This window comes from Chenopodium album, chromosome 23 (assembly GCF_948465745.1).
Source record: "Chenopodium album chromosome 23, dcCheAlbu1.1, whole genome shotgun sequence".
Taxonomy (NCBI): Eukaryota; Viridiplantae; Streptophyta; class Magnoliopsida; order Caryophyllales; family Amaranthaceae; genus Chenopodium; species Chenopodium album.
In genome coordinates this window covers 4,584,240-4,599,857 of record NC_137856.1, presented here as the reverse complement: position 1 = coordinate 4,599,857, position 15,618 = coordinate 4,584,240, and the positions used below count along the sequence as shown (strand labels likewise).

At 34.8% G+C, this 15,618-nt stretch overlaps 2 protein-coding genes across 2 annotated transcripts; one reads left to right on the top strand and one right to left on the bottom strand.

The window, feature by feature from the left end:
• The first annotated feature begins 1,062 nt into the window (after window positions 1–1,062).
• LOC145608645 (flavonoid 3',5'-methyltransferase-like) lies at window positions 1,063–2,894 on the top strand. The gene is made up of 5 exons (XM_081664253.1): window positions 1,063–1,190; window positions 1,422–1,507; window positions 1,733–1,877; window positions 1,998–2,129; window positions 2,420–2,894. Exons 1-5 carry the CDS (start codon window positions 1,131–1,133, stop codon window positions 2,729–2,731), a joined length of 735 nt encoding a protein of 244 aa, XP_081520379.1. The 5' UTR covers window positions 1,063–1,130; the 3' UTR covers window positions 2,732–2,894.
• A 450-nt stretch (window positions 2,895–3,344) lies between these two features.
• Window positions 3,345–13,525, bottom strand: LOC145607763 (nuclear pore complex protein NUP93A-like). Its single transcript, XM_081663354.1, has 15 exons — window positions 13,286–13,525; window positions 13,072–13,163; window positions 11,821–11,887; window positions 11,504–11,563; window positions 11,147–11,236; window positions 9,540–9,809; window positions 8,159–8,254; window positions 7,925–8,059; window positions 7,619–7,672; window positions 7,440–7,523; window positions 6,991–7,077; window positions 6,021–6,920; window positions 5,404–5,585; window positions 4,216–4,507; window positions 3,345–3,805 (listed from the first exon to the last, which is right to left on the bottom strand). Exons 1-15 carry the CDS (start codon window positions 13,385–13,387, stop codon window positions 3,728–3,730), a joined length of 2,589 nt encoding a protein of 862 aa, XP_081519480.1. The 5' UTR covers window positions 13,388–13,525; the 3' UTR covers window positions 3,345–3,727.
• Between the last annotated feature and the right edge of the window lie 2,093 nt (window positions 13,526–15,618).

Below are 15,618 nucleotides of genomic sequence, written 5' to 3'. Positions count from 1 at the left end.
AAATGGCTTTTCATTGGCTTTTTGGTTGGCTTTTGGCTTTTGGCTTTTTCATTTGGTCAAACATCCAAAATTTGTGTTTGGTAAATGGCTTTTTCAGCCAGCTGAAAAGCTAGCTATTAAGCCAAAATGAAAAAGCTACTTGGAGTAGCTTTTGGCTTTTGGCTACCTAAGTTACTAATAACATCAAACAGCCAATTTTACCAAACATGTTTTTAGACTAATAAAAAGTCAAACAGCCAACAAAAAAGCCAATACAAACAGCCAGTCAAACCAGCCAATCAAAGCAGCTGACAGCGAACAGCCAACAGCCAATTGCCAAACAAGGCCTTAGTCATGATTTCATGGTAAAAAGAGGTGATTTAGTCTATGTTAACTTTTGATTTTACAAAACAAACAAAATACTGTAGTATATTCAAAGAGGGTGGCTGGAACCTAGATAGAGTCAAAGTTGTGCTACTGATCAGCCACTTTAAGTCAGTATTTGAGGATTCTTCATGCAATGCATGATAGATCGGTGGCACAGAATTCTAATATCCAACGTAGATTAAATTTGGTAAGGCAGGGTCGAATCGGGTTATTTTTCAAAGTTAAATCATACAAAGTACTAAATTATTGTGTCTACATGAGTTAATATTTGAATCAGATATTGTTTGGGCCGGATCGGGTGTGGTTATAAACTTATGACACCTCTGCATTTGGGTGTGATTTTCTTTGTTGTACTGCCTTTATTTACCTCCTTAGAGACTCTAATTCTTAATTAATGATCCCCAATTCCCCTCACACTTTGTAATGCCTCTATCTAATTTTACTTGTCACGTACATTTGACTAAATTTTGTTAATCTACATACATCAAATAAGCAAGACTAGTCCCAAATTAATATGTAACTGTTTTTTTTTTTTTTCTTTGATTCGTACTGTATAAAATTGACCAAGTATAGTGGCCAGGCGACTGAAGGAGATCCAAGAAAAAAAAAAAATCTTTTGGTTTCTTATATATTTACTACTTATTTTCCGATTAAAATATTAGTTTTCTACCCCAACTCCAAGAAATTCTTATAATAATTTGCTTCTCTTTATACATCAATTATCAAAATTAATTAAGCAAATTACAAAGAATTAGATAGAAGCAATGGATAATTTGAAGACAATCAAGGAGAAGACCATTCTCAACAGTCCAGCCCTTGCAGAGGTTAGTCGTTATTTCTTAATTACAATAAAATAATTATTTGCTTAATAATTATTACAGTAAAATAAATAAACAATGCTAGATTATTTTATGTAAATATGATCATCATATAAATATTTATACGAGTAGCAATTTTTTATTTAATGAAATTATTATTTAATTAACCTGATACTTGTATAGTTGTATACGTATAATATAGTGTGGATGGATTTAAATTTATTTGTTTGTTGACAGTACATCTTAGAAGTCAGTGGTTACCCAAATGAGCACGAGCAGTTGAAGGAAATTAGAGAAGCCACCGTCGAGAAATACAAACACATGTACGTACTTTCTTAGCTAGAGGACGAAAAAAATTGTATCGCGACTTTTAATTTCTTACAAAACTAGGCCCTGTTCACTCCATCTTAAAAAATTTATATAAAGTCATAATGATTTCAGTTTAGTAAAATTAAGTTTATAGTCAAAGGATTACATATACACGATCATTACCGTACGTCTGTACTATATAAATTAATCATCTTAAACTTTATTTATGGGATGTTTAGGAGCATCATGAATGCAGCTGTGGATGAAACACAGTTTCTTGCAATGTTATTGAAGCTCATGAACGCAAAAAACACTTTGGAAATCGGAGTATTCACTGGTTATTCACTTCTTGCTACTGCACTCGCTCTCCCCGATGATGGCAAGGTGGAGTTTAATTTCAACTTGTGAAATTTAAAAGACATCTACAGAACGTGTTTAGTTCACCTTATTTAATACTTCGTACAATAATATTAGTCTTGAAGCGTTGATTTTGTATGATTGTAGGTTCTAGCAGTTGACCCGAATAGAGAGGCGTACGAGGTTGGACTGCCATCCATTAAAAAGGCCGGAGTTGAACACAAAATTGACTTTGTTCAAGGAAATGCCATGCCATTTTTGAATGACCTAATAAGCAAGGTAAGTTAAATGTACTAATGAATCTAGAGTTTTTTACATTTATTTTTAATTGTTGTCTGGTTGATATGAAAAATTCAAACTACCTTGTAAGTTATGTGTTGTACTTTTTTTTTTTTTTTTTTTATTGACGAAAGTTATGTGTTGTATTTTGTATAATTTGATTGACACTTCATATTAAAATCGACTTCTTTAAAAATAAATTCGTAGGAGTATTTGTTAATCTCGTATTATATTCAAAATTTGGAGTATGTGTATGTATTTGTTTTGTATAACAATAATTAAATATGCAGGGTAAGGAAGGGAGCTTTGATTTTGCCTTTGTTGATGCTGATAAGGAAAACTACATCAATTATCATGAGCCATTGCTTAAACTTGTTAAGATTGGAGGAGTAATCGCGTTCGACAACACTCTTTGGTTTGGTTCAGTTGCCTTGGCTAGTGATGATGAAATATTCAAGAATGACCCTGTTATGAAATACGTTAAACAAAATGGATACGATGCAATCAAGAAGTTGAATAGCTTTCTTGCCAGTGACCCTCGAATTGAGTCTACTCTTCTTTCAATTGGTGATGGTGTTACGCTTTGTAGGCGCAAGTATTAGAAAATAAGGGTAAGGAAGGAACGAACCAAATTTGTGACCTATCATACATAGGCCCTAGCTAAATTTGCCTCTAAGCCAATGATCATTTTATGATATGATCAATATTATTGTACTAATAAAAATGTCCTCTTACAATGTGTCTTTTGTAGGATATAAAACGTCATGTTATAGTTAAAAATGGTTAAAAAAAAACATTTTGTACGTCATATTATCCAGGATTGAGATCTTAGAGATGGGAATCTGATTACCTAATTCAAGTACGTATTCAAAAACAATTACAGTTTTCTTTTAAGAAAAAAACAATTACAGTTTATTACTAACTCTTTTTTGCTTTCAGTGCAAATTACTTTTAGTTTCTGGTACAGAAATTTTATTGTAGCCTAGATAAGCAATTTAGATTAATTTTATTATTAACCATGTTTCAAATGGCGGTAACTAGTTAAGAGAGATTCAAACCTGTCATGACATGAACAAAGGTGATAATATCATTCGATAACAGAAATTGAAACTCGGATACACTTCAGACAGATTATGAAACGATGCATCCACACATACACATTCACATAGCAGGGTTAAAACCTCTCAAACTAGCCTGAAATGGCATTCATTGAAGTGCAAGAAGCAAAGTGGCAAGTATATGTCAAATAGAAATAAGAGTTTGCTCTGAATTCTGGAATGATAATTTTAGCCATATTACAAATTATACTATTGGAGAACATAGTTGAATATTCTTCTAGTTGTCACTAATACTTCTAACTTCTACAAGAAAAGTAATTAAAGGCAGGACGACATAGTAAATCATACCAAAACACACACAGCCTAATTTGCTCTAGCCGCAAGAAAAATTCTATGTATCGGTAAAAAGAAAGAAATAGGAAGTGCTAATTTCAAAAATGTACATAATGTGCAAGAGGAATGGTAAGCGCTTGGCACCAGCATTTGACAGTAAGCTTGGCAGTGCTGTCCAAGCTGCCAACCTTTCCCTTGTGCTTCATTTCAAAGGCTTCTTGCGACCTTCTCAAACAAATCACTAGGCCAATTTCGATGTAGATTGTTCGCAAGAAAATTTGCAACCTGTGAAAGTAGAACCTCACATCAGACAAGCAAGTTCATTATATTTACAATGAATGAGCACTTAGTACTTCTCACTAGCATGTGTAAGCATTATTTGTGAAAGAAAAAAAAAACCATGTAAAAAAGCACGAACACAAAAACTAGTATAGAGGAGTGTGATGATCTGTATAAGACCAGTCATAATATTCAGAAAATTCAAGGAATATTAGTGCATTTTGTCCATCAAGAAAGCCAAAAGCCCACTTCTCTAGTACCACACATCCATATGATCAGAGTTAGCTAATTTGCAACTAAACAAGCTAAAGCATGAAGTTTAATATAATAACTGAATGTGACATTTGCATGTGATGACACATAGCCAATAGCTGAATGTATATGCTCAGGGATGAAACCAGGCTGCCTGTAATTACCTTTGTTCTTAAAGCACGAAGAGACCCATCAGTATCTGTCACATTGTCCAGACAACTTAAGGCAACTCTTAGAAGGTCAGGGACACAAGCCTGGACATAAGGGGATAAATTCTGGAATGAATCCATGCTTAACCCTGGTGCACGTGGATCCAGTGGAAGGAATGGAAGTTTTGCAATCTCTCGTAATGCATCCAAATGGCGGCCCTGTCGTGCGTGCTCATGAATTGACAGTGTCGCCTCAAGCTGTCTCAAGACAGTTTCTTGTTCTATAACATGCTCTCTATCTTTTACGCTGCACAGAAATTTCAAGTTAGCCTTCCAGGACAGAAATTATGAATGCATCCCAGCTACATGTTAGCACAAAATTAACCATTATGGCTCTTACAAAATCTACAAGTGCAAACAGCATAGACAATAACAGGAAAGGAGGAAACAGCAAGTTGATGAAGAGACTATCAAGACTCAGGCCAACTGATAATTTAGTAAAATAACACTCATACGGTCATACCAATTTTGCAAACAAGTAAACTGCATCATGTAACTCCTATTTAACAGAAATGATTGTGTTTAGTTAAAGAGGGAGGAACAGCAATAAATTTACCTGTAACCTAAAAACAACACAAGAAAAAAGGTAATATACTAGATGGGAAGAAGAGTTTAACTTAATATCCTAGTGCAGTAATGTTGTCCTGTTAGCTTAAAAGCAGAGTATACGAAGTAAATTATAGGGTCAATTGACCCCCCCACCCCCCCCCCCCCCCCGGCCCCCACCCCCACACACAACAAACATTGATTCTGTAATTTTTCTTATATGAAAACCTGGAAATTAAAGTTTTTTTTTCATATATAAATGACAAGTTGCTCTCAGGTAATTTTAAAGTCTTTCTCACCCAGGCTTATTTTGCTGGCATTCTATTTAAAAAGAATTAAGTGCACAGTATTGATTAGTATGTACAAAAGGCAAAAACCAGCAAGCTCCCAAGATAACCACTAAGCAACAGAACCATAAATAAAACAGCAAATATGAGAATAAAATATAGAAATCTAATATTATATTCTTGCGCAAGTTTATCCAGCATTTGGCATAACATTTCCCTTTCTGGAGCATCAGCTTAGAGAAGCTACACTGAAATAAGAATGCAGCTGAATGGAAAATTAAGTATATGCGATCGTGATAAATAAACATACCTGATCTCAGGATAATATTTGCACATCTCTAATATCTCATTGCCCGAATGGATGAGTGCGGCTGTCCGACTATCACCATTGAGTTTGCCACGTGATAGTGAGCAGATTGCTTCAGATAAGCACTTATTAATTGTATCTAAAGCCATTCCAAATGCACCAACTCTCTTCTGAATTTCTACAGACTGATTCAATATGAAAAGAGCATTAAGAAAATTGATGATGATCGAATACATGATCATAAGAAAGGAAACACAAGGTATAAAATACCCTTTTCATCCCAAAAAGTGGCAAACATAGTATTAGCTCCTAATATTAAGCATCTAACATGACTTCACTAAAAGACCTACTATAAAATTCAGATCATATTCACCCTCCTGGGCTAGTCCCTGTCAAGCAATCTAAGCATGGACATAATGAGAAACTATAGCAGTTTTCTTTTTCTTTTCTTTTTCTTTTTTTTTTTTTTTTTTTTTTTTTTGTATATAAGAAAACCATAGCAGTTTATTATAAGGAAGGTAACCATTTTTTGGAATAAAAAAGTAACATGTGACTAATTATCCAGAGAGCAGTACTAATTATCTAGCAAGCACCAAGGAATCAGATCATTAGATTATTACTTTTTCAAACAAACCAGTTTCCTGACACTGTCGAGCTGCTTCAAGCAGAAATTGTTGTCTTGAACCAGCATCAGTAAAAAATCGTCTCAGTTCAGCTTCTTCTCCAGCACCCCTAGGTCCAAGTAGGAGATAGATTCCATTATCACGTAACAACAATTCTGTAAGAAGCTGATTCAACATTAAGCTTCTCTGCCTTTGCTGATCTAAACTACCTCTTCCTACCCATGACAATTGACCACCCCCAACTGCAGCAGCTGCTTGTGCATAATATTCGAGTGCCATAGAAAGATTTCCAATTCTTAAGTATGCGGACCCATACTGCCTAATCATGCTAGATACTTCAGCAAAAGCATCCATCAATCCTAGTTTCTGTCCTGCAGCAGCACTTTCTGAAAAAACCCCGTGATCCGCAAATGTAATTGCTATGTGGACTGCATCAATGTTAAACCCTTCACCCATTTCTTTTGACAAGTAGATGACAGCTGGTAACAACTGAATGCTCAATAGCAAAACATATGGGTACATGAGAGGGTCCTTCCCACTCTTAGTGTAATATGATGGCTCAAACTTGTTAAGGTATGTTTGTAAATCCTCTAAGGTGTAAGGCACAGACCCCTCATTCAGTGCAGAGGATGAGGCTCCATGTGAATTGTCCCGTATGGCACACAACTGGAACCATAGAAAGTCCTCTATGGTGTTGAACAGATTTGGTAGCTCTCTAAGAAGGCGGTCAATCTGCCTGCGAGATCCAGAAATCATAGCATAAAGTAATAGTTTCTTTCTGTCATACACTGCTCGAGCCCCGCGATCACCCATTCTGAACATTTTCTCGCATTCTTCAGAAGCTGCAGCAGCAGTATTTGCAGATACCACACCTCCAGTAGATAACCATTCTGAAAGCTGCCACAGTAGAAAGTTATGAAATATCATCTTACACCTTACAAAAATACAGGGGATGAACAAACAATACCTGAGGAGCAAATTGAAGAGAAACACGAGATGACTGAGCTACACTCTTTGCTTCATCGTAATACCCACTTCTTAAGCAGAAATATATCTGAAACAATAGTATGAGAAGATTCAGTACTTTAGACAAATAAAAGCCGGTATCATATTCAGGTCCTCTATAGCTTCACACAGATGAAACAGGTATATTAAATGTGAAACAACCAAGTTTGGAAACAATTTCTGAACCCAATCCTGATTTAACAAGAACTAACTTATTACTATCAGGTTTCAAATAACATGATGATCGTGAAAGATAAACTAGGAAATTGTAGGGATATCAATTCTGAGACAATGTTCTGAGCTCCTTGTCATTTCACCAATGTATAGCAACTGTTTGCATTAAACAAAAACAGGAAGGGTATACTAGATAGGATAGAAAAGAAAACAGTAATTTAACAGATACTATAGGACCTGTTGCCAAGTTGTATCCAAAGGAGGTTGCCTCCTGGCATCAGCTGCATCAAAATCTAGAACCCCATGATCTCGTAAACGGATCTGTAAAAAGCATGACATTGATGATTATAAAGTCCCAAAATACACAAAGTGTAATTCATGATTCAATTAACTGATAAATAATAACTCCAACTAACCCGAAGAAATGCGTGAATTCTTTGTAGATTACCAACAGAACCCCCGAGTGCAGCCTGATTACAAGACCCCGAATATGTTAATGCAACAAAAACCATGTCAGATTGTCAGGTATAAGATGCAAGCATACATATGCATTAAAAAAAGATGGGATTATTGTTAAAGGCTGGACAATTATTGTATTAACAAAGAATGAGATATATTGGCAGAAACTACTACAAGCCAAAAAGTACCAACAAGGGATCAGATTGCACAAGCACTAGTTTTGAGAAACACTTGCTCAGAAAAAGAAACTGGCGGTTATTAACCTGTACAGGATGATTTTGTATTGTTTCAATAACATGCTTCGAATGTCCCCACTCCAAATGCCGCCTGGCACCATTCACCAACATCATTTTCCTTGAAATATTCTGCTGATTATTTATATCCTCACCCACCAATGTCTACAAAGAACCAATACATTAACATTAAATCAAGGATAATTTATAAATAGTAATATCTTGTATAGTCACCAAGATGAATCATATAATCTCACAACCAACCTGCACAAGGTGCCATATCTTCTGCATGCCAACAGACTTTCCCCCAGATGCCTCAAGAGCCAAACTTTCAAAAGCAATTTTAAATGCTGAAGCAGGCTTCACGAAAAGAAAAGAAAAGAAAAAAATAACAAGAAAAGAATAGTCAGTAATGCACCGATTATAAAGCAAACTTGGAAAAGACAAGGATGAGAAGAAATCTTTCAGTAAGAGGCATTTGAAATAAACACACTAAAAACCTTCTTGATGATGAACAACATCAGAACAGATCCAGAAATCCAGAAATTTAATAAATTAATATGAACTAGCCAGGTTAAAAATACCTTAAGATTAAGACATCAAACCACCCCATTTCAATCGAGTAACACTGACTGATATAATTTGACTTGAAAATTTCAACGCTAACATGCAGTTTTTTACTTTTTGTATCTGGTTTGAGTAGTCTTGTCGTATCAAGTCAATTAATAAATGATCCATATTTAACAATCTCAAATCGAACTTTGAGCAAGTCGATTCTAAATTGTTTATAATTTGCTTTGATCATGTCACCACAATGAAATTTAAAGCTATTCGACTTTCTAACTTCACTAACTTACATATTTGAAAGCTTATTTTAGGACAGGAGTGTAAAAAAAAAAAAAAAAAAAAAAACTGAGACTGCCTACAAAAAATTAGTTAAATGGTTTGAAGGCTAGCACAAGTCAACTTCATGTTAACACCAACTCAATCCATTTAGTTGAACAGTTAGAGCTAAATTAATCTAATTACTTCAAAGGATAAAAATAAATAAATAATAATCCAAGACATTCAAACACTTTTTGTGCAATGTGTCATTGGTCTTGTCATAGAGGATTTTAAACACTCAAGTATACTTCCAACTACATATAAAAGAATGATCAAATCACAAAGTAATGAAGGAAAAAAAATAAGTTGAGGGGAAATTATCAAATAAGGCATCAACAGATGTATATAAATCTATAAGTGGATCATATATCTCATTAATGCTCATTAGACTTATAATATTCATGCTCAGTCCAATATCATTTTCTGGGGATAGAGGTTGGTTTTTATTCTCTTCACAAAGAAAATTTTGCTTATAGCATGGAGATTTATGAGGAAAGCAAATAATAATATCCAATACATTTCTTGAGTTTGATATCCCAACAAAAAATCCTGCCTTCACAACTTATGCAGTACTCTTTCAAAGTTTAATCCAGTATAATACAGTAGTTGGGCAATCATGCACTATGCCCTCATCACAAGAGCTAAACAGGAAATTTCAAAATATAATATAAAAAAATACATACGCACCCGCAGCATGCACACAGGTAAAATTATAAAGAAAACAGTAAGCTATGAACAATTTGTAAATCAACAGCCTTACTTTAAATGACAAAGCACGCTCCCTTGCACTGTTGAGGCTCCTCACAACCTCAGCATAAACTGAAGCCTTCTTCTCCTCAGTGGGCCTATTAGTTTGAGGGACAATCTCCATACTGGAGGATCCACTAAAGGCTTGAGGTGTAGAAGACACTGATACTATTTGACCTGAACGAGTAATTGCATTAGTTGCTTCACCAGTATTAGAACGAGGCAATGTTGAAATACGGCTCAAAACTTGAAGATAATCCCTTTTTTCCTTTTGCCAATCGTACTGCAGAAAATCAAACATGCAAAGTTTAATGTTAGAATTCCAGTAATTAATAACTTCTTCCCCTGCAGAACACTCACTCTTTATTATAAAAAAAAAATTAAAAATAAATAAATAAATAAATAAAAAACAACCAGGAAGCATAGGAAGAATAATCATATAAACAAAAATTTTGAACTCAAGAAAGTCATAATGTATATGAGAATGGTTTATGACTATTAATATATCAAAACACTTGCAAACCCAAGTTAAGAGACACTCTAAATCTAAACAATAAGAGTTATAGCACTAACCCACGAGGTTTGTGCATGAGTCATTCGCACTCCTTTTACGTAATAATTTCAAACAATCCTTCTCACTTGAGAGAACACCTTGAAATGGACAACTACTAAAGATCAAATCCTTCACTGATTGCAAATTTGCAATAAAGGGTCAAAATACAAGCCAGATTAGGCTATGACAATGATGAATTAGGAGTCTTTTAAAACAGGGCTAGGTTATGCTTGATGGTGTGGCAGGGGTTACAAAACGGCAATGGTTTACCAATTATCAATCCAAATGATGATTCCTAAATTGAAAATGAATAGAACAAATTTCATTAGAAATCACATCACACTCCGCTCATATAGTGCATTCTCTTTCCTACTCCATTGTGGAAGATAGCGCATGGTATCTCAGCCAAAACTCTATCTCTTTCTCATCCACTATCTCACTGCAAAGATATTCCATCTTTAAGGATGTAAAGGAATTGCAACAGATAGAAAGAGCAAGGGAAAAAAAAAAAAAAAAAAAACAACAAAAAAAAACAAAATGCTTCTACACATAACTATGTAAAAAGTATATACATCTGAAGATGAAAAAGTGATTAGATCTTCTTAACCACCAAAGTGAATCTTGTTTCTCAACAACTAAAGACTTGTCACCATCAAACCAACTCCCTCAAGATCAGAATTGTAACTCTCTTACTCCTAAATGGATGACAATCAAATATATTACGAACCAGAAGATCTACACATCACAAAAAAGATGCAACACATATGCAGCATCAAACTTCAGAAAGGATAAATTATAATCATAGTTGTGTGGGCCAGGTGATCGTGGGCAGAAACAATAACAAAGACAGTAAGTTCTATTTTTTTTTATTAAAGAAGATTGAGTAACCATATACTTTAATTCAAACAAAAAATTAACATGCAAATGGTATATCATACTAACAATAATAATTTTCACTAGATATACATCACAATAACCAATGCTGATAGCAGGACGTAATACAAGAGAGTAGGGCAAAATGTATGAGCACTTGGACAAAACCAGAGCAACCTGCTTGGCACACTAACCTCCAAAACTTTCATCATATAGTCATCAAAATTTCTCAGATTATCCTTCTGAGCTTCCTGGATGGATGAGACCATTGCCATCTCATGTACCTGCAAGCAGGATTTCAGGAACTAAATGATACAACCAACAAAACATGCTAAGAAGTACACAGCTATGCACAACGGTTGGACATAAAAACCTATAAACGTAAATTTCTTAACACAAAATGACTGTAGACAAAAAGCCATGTTTATATTGCAATGCCAACAACCAAACAATAAATAAAGAATATAACAGAACATAAACCTAATCCTGGAGTTTTTTTTAGAAAATGTTCAAACTTTCACTGTAAACCACAAAACAGGGAGGGAAAGTACCTGTTGGAGATACTCTTCGACACTAGTTGCTTCAGCTGGGAAAACATCCTCATAGGTGGTCTTCAAGATAAAGAAAGTAAACTGAGTCAAAATCATTCTACACAACATAAAAGAATTTTTTTTTTTTTTTTTTTTTTGGGGGGGGGGGGGGGGGGCGGAAGGGTATTGCAAGAGGACAGAGTGAAACTTCCAGATTCTTTAGACAGGTACAGCAACAGTTCCATGATAGTGTAAAGAGCATTATATACATCAACTAAAACGGGGGTGACCAGCAAAGATTAGTTCCCATACACCGAAAACAATTCAACAGCATTTACCTTCAGTTCAAAAGACTTTAAATCCCTTGCAAGTTGCTCTGCATTAATCCCCTCACGAGCTAACAACCTAACAACAGGCAGCAAATTAAGTCCACAGCAATAGCCGATAAGCAATTAAGCATATAAGGAAAGAGTAAAGGGGGATAAATAAGAAACACCATGATACCATTTTCTCAGCTTAAGAGTTTAACAAAGGAGGAAGCTATAAATAAAGGTTGATGCAGCAATATTCAATGGAGGGGTGTAGGCCTAGAAGTGGTCATCAGGTCAGAGATAGGGGAGTTGCTAGCTGTTGGTGTCAGGAGGTATAGTGCAGTGTAGACAGTGGAGTGCCGATATTGCTGAAGTGCTAGCAGCACGCTTTGGGCTGATAGTAGCACAGAGGCTGCGGTATACTAACATCATACTAAAAAGTTATGCTCTTAGTTTCTGAGCACTATTTCCGCACGGCATTATTACCTTGGTGGAGTTGTTTCCCCCCTCCGGTTCTCCCAAAAAATAAAAAATTAAAAAATAATATAAAGATCAATTATGTTTTGCAACTCATATGAAATCTAATATCTGGTAGAGCTAAAGATCAGATTGCTTGTTTATAAACCTACTATCTTCGTTACAGAATTATTAAATATTCAGTTTATTAACTGCAAAATTGACCCTCCTTATATTCATTATCCCTCCTAGAAGTCCCAAAAAAGGAACCAAAACTATATTCTCATCCCCATTTTGAACTCTTAATCTATCATTACCCCTCACTCTCTCCAAATCAAGCATACAATAAAGAGCAAAATTTTTGGCACGTATGAGTAAATAAATCCCAGGGAAATCCCAATAAAATATACTATACCATTCTAAGTTCTTACCAGCCAATGATCCTTATGTAGCAATACTAGCAGCAATCTAACCCAACATCTAAATTCCGTAGAGAAAGACAGAATTCAATGACAGATACTATCTTTCCTAGAATTAATCGCCTTGCTCATCGTATAAATCCCCGTGTTATGCTGTCAATCAATCACCACAAACCAAACCAATTGCCTGTCCTCTATCCCCACAACCCCACTTCCCCAAACCACAAACCCAATTACAGAAATTTGTGGACATTATATCATAGCATATAGTTGAATTAATTATAATTAACATAATATATAGATACCAATAAATAAAAAATCAAAATGCAAATGGAAAACACAAAGAAAAATGCAGTTCAATCACAAAAACATAAAATAAACAAGAAATGAAACAATGGCAGACCTGGTAGCAGCAATAGACTGAGAAGGAGCTTCATTTCTTAGGGTTTTAGCCTTAAGCTTCTTGGACAAGGCTTCCAATTGATCCAAATTCCTCTAAAATCAATCCAAACATAAATTAAATTTAAGATTTCAATCTTGAATCATCAATTTAACCTAATTCAAAAAAGCCGAAACACTTGAAGCATGAACGATGAAATTGAAGAGAGAGAAAAAACCTGAAGAGGAGGAAACTGTGCGGAAGGAGCAGCTTGTTCGAGAAGCTTAGTGGAGGAATGAAGAAGGTCGGTCCAACCGCTCATGTCTGCTTCGTTCGCCATTGATTTCTCTCTCCTCGAACTTGGGTTTGTGCAGTAGGAGGAAGTAGCAGTAGTAGTGTGAGCAGAAGAGAGAATGGAGGTTGAAGCGAGCCCTAGTAGGAGTTTGTGTAATTCGGGGGTTTTGAAATTTGGTTAAAGAAGCGCCTGTGAGGCTGTGATGTTAATTTTGAATAATCGCAGTATGGCTAAAATACAAGTTGATCTTCGTGATTTATCTAAGGGTATAGTTTTAGGCAATTTAAGAGTATTAAAAAATCGTAAAAGAAAGATGTAGGTTAATAGTTTATTGAAAAGTAATGAATGTGAGAGAAAAGAAATACTACCTCCGTTTCATATTTTTTGCAACTTTTGCCAAAAATGAATGCTACACATTATTTGCAACTAATGTTTTCTTTCCTTTTTAGGTTGTCATTTCTTTCTATCTCTCTCCTCATCACATGCATTTAGCTTTTTGGGTGGACCATGAGAGGAGAAAGATATAAATATTTTAATTTAGCTTTTTGCTAAAAAAGGAAATGTAACACTTAAAAAAACAAGGTCGAAAATTAGAAGTGTAACACTTAGAAAAACACTGAGGGAGTATTTAAATATGGATAATTTTGTAATTTTAGGTATATTTTGAAAGAGAAATTAACACTGTCAACTTCTTGGACGACGACATTAATGAAGAAAGAAACAATGGGGGATGTTAATGGATAACTTTTTCATTTAGGATTTTCGTTTATTTTGACATCGAAGTCGTCGGAGATGGTAATGTCGTTGGTGGAAGGTAGAGGCGATGAAGATGGTGTTGGCCATGATGGTGTTGATAGAAGTAGGTGGAGATAGGGGAAGGAAGGAGGTTGAAGCTTTAATGAAGGATGCAACGAATTTAATGGCGTAACTTGAATGGAGGAAGGAAACAGCTGTAAAACACTCAATTGAAAAAAAAAAGTTTATTTCGATCAAATTGCACCGTTTTCAGTGCTAGATAAAACACATAATTTAACAATAAGATTAACTGGGGTGCCCTCATATGGCGTTAGGGAGTAACTTATAGGTTGTGACTTGTGAGTAGCTAGGCTGCAACGGTTAAAATAAATTACCGAATACCAAAACGAAGTCTATTGGTACCAATCAAAGTCTAATTTATAAACAAATGTACTGAATAATGAGAAAATCTATTGACTTATACTAGGTTACAAACAAATCTCCATTGTGCATTTTTGGTCATTAATATAGTGAATTATAGATGTGAAAATTATAAAATTTATCTTAAGATGAATCTCACATGAACTTTTTATATATACCCTCTCTGTGTTTTAAATTGCACTTGATATACATCTTATGGTTTCTCTCATTATGAAAAACATCTCTTATTTTTCAACATGGCAAAAAAGTAAACAAATGAATTCCTATCAATATTACTCCCTCCGTTTTCTAATACTTGCTCCATTTCCTTTTATAGAAAACTTTTACCAATATTTAATTTAATTCTCACACCTAGTGGGCCCAACATAATACTACTCCCTCTCCTCCAATTCTTGATCTATTGATCTCCTCCAACATAATACTACTCTCTCTCCTCCAATTCTTCCACGACTTTTGCTTTTTACAATTTTTTATTCTCCCAACCACCCCACTGCCTCCAAAAAAATTACCTCACTACCTCCATATTTTATTACTCCCTCCGTTTCATTTTGTTAGTCCCATATACTATTTTGGGCGTTTCAAAATGATGTACCCACATTGAATATTTCCTAACATTATAATAAGTTGAATAATTTTCATAATCCATGAGCAATTAATCTAATTGGGTGTTTGAAGAATTAAATAATTTTGATTGGTTAATGTATGTGCTAGAGGACTGCTGACATGGCAAATTTTCCAATCAAAATTTTTAATAGGCGATTAATTATAACCAATAACCATAAATAAAACAAGAAAAGACAAAACATTAATTACAAAGTTGCAATCAAATTCCAAATTACTAAGATTCCTCCTTTTTTTTATTTTAAGTGATTGATTCTAAAGGGGACTAACAAAGTGAAACGGAGGGAGTACCTTTTTTTCAATTTTTCCTAAAACTCCGCGCACGGAGAAATGAAGCAAGTATTTAAAAACGGAGGGAGTGTATATCTTTGTTGTACCGTTTTCTTCCAACGATTCCAACCCATGACCCACCTCCATCCTATTCCTCTTCCCACAATTTTCATTTTAACTCTTGGTATACCATTAAAGCAATTGAGCTT

Coding starts and splice junctions, on each gene's coding strand:
- LOC145608645 (XM_081664253.1), top strand. CDS start 1,131: ATGGATAATTTGAAGACAATCAAGGAGAAGACCATTCTCAACAGTCCA. Junction 1,191..1,421: donor ACAGTCCAGCCCTTGCAGAG/GTTAGTCGTTAT, acceptor GTTTGTTGACAG/TACATCTTAGAAGTCAGTGG. Junction 1,878..1,997: donor CTCTCCCCGATGATGGCAAG/GTGGAGTTTAAT, acceptor GTATGATTGTAG/GTTCTAGCAGTTGACCCGAA.
- LOC145607763 (XM_081663354.1), bottom strand. CDS start 13,387: ATGGCGAACGAAGCAGACATGAGCGGTTGGACCGACCTTCTTCATTCC. Junction 8,255..9,539: donor AGCGTGCTTTGTCATTTAAA/GTAAGGCTGTTG, acceptor CTTTTCGTGAAG/CCTGCTTCAGCATTTAAAAT. Junction 3,806..4,215: donor TTCGTGCTTTAAGAACAAAG/GTAATTACAGGC, acceptor CTACTTTCACAG/GTTGCAAATTTTCTTGCGAA.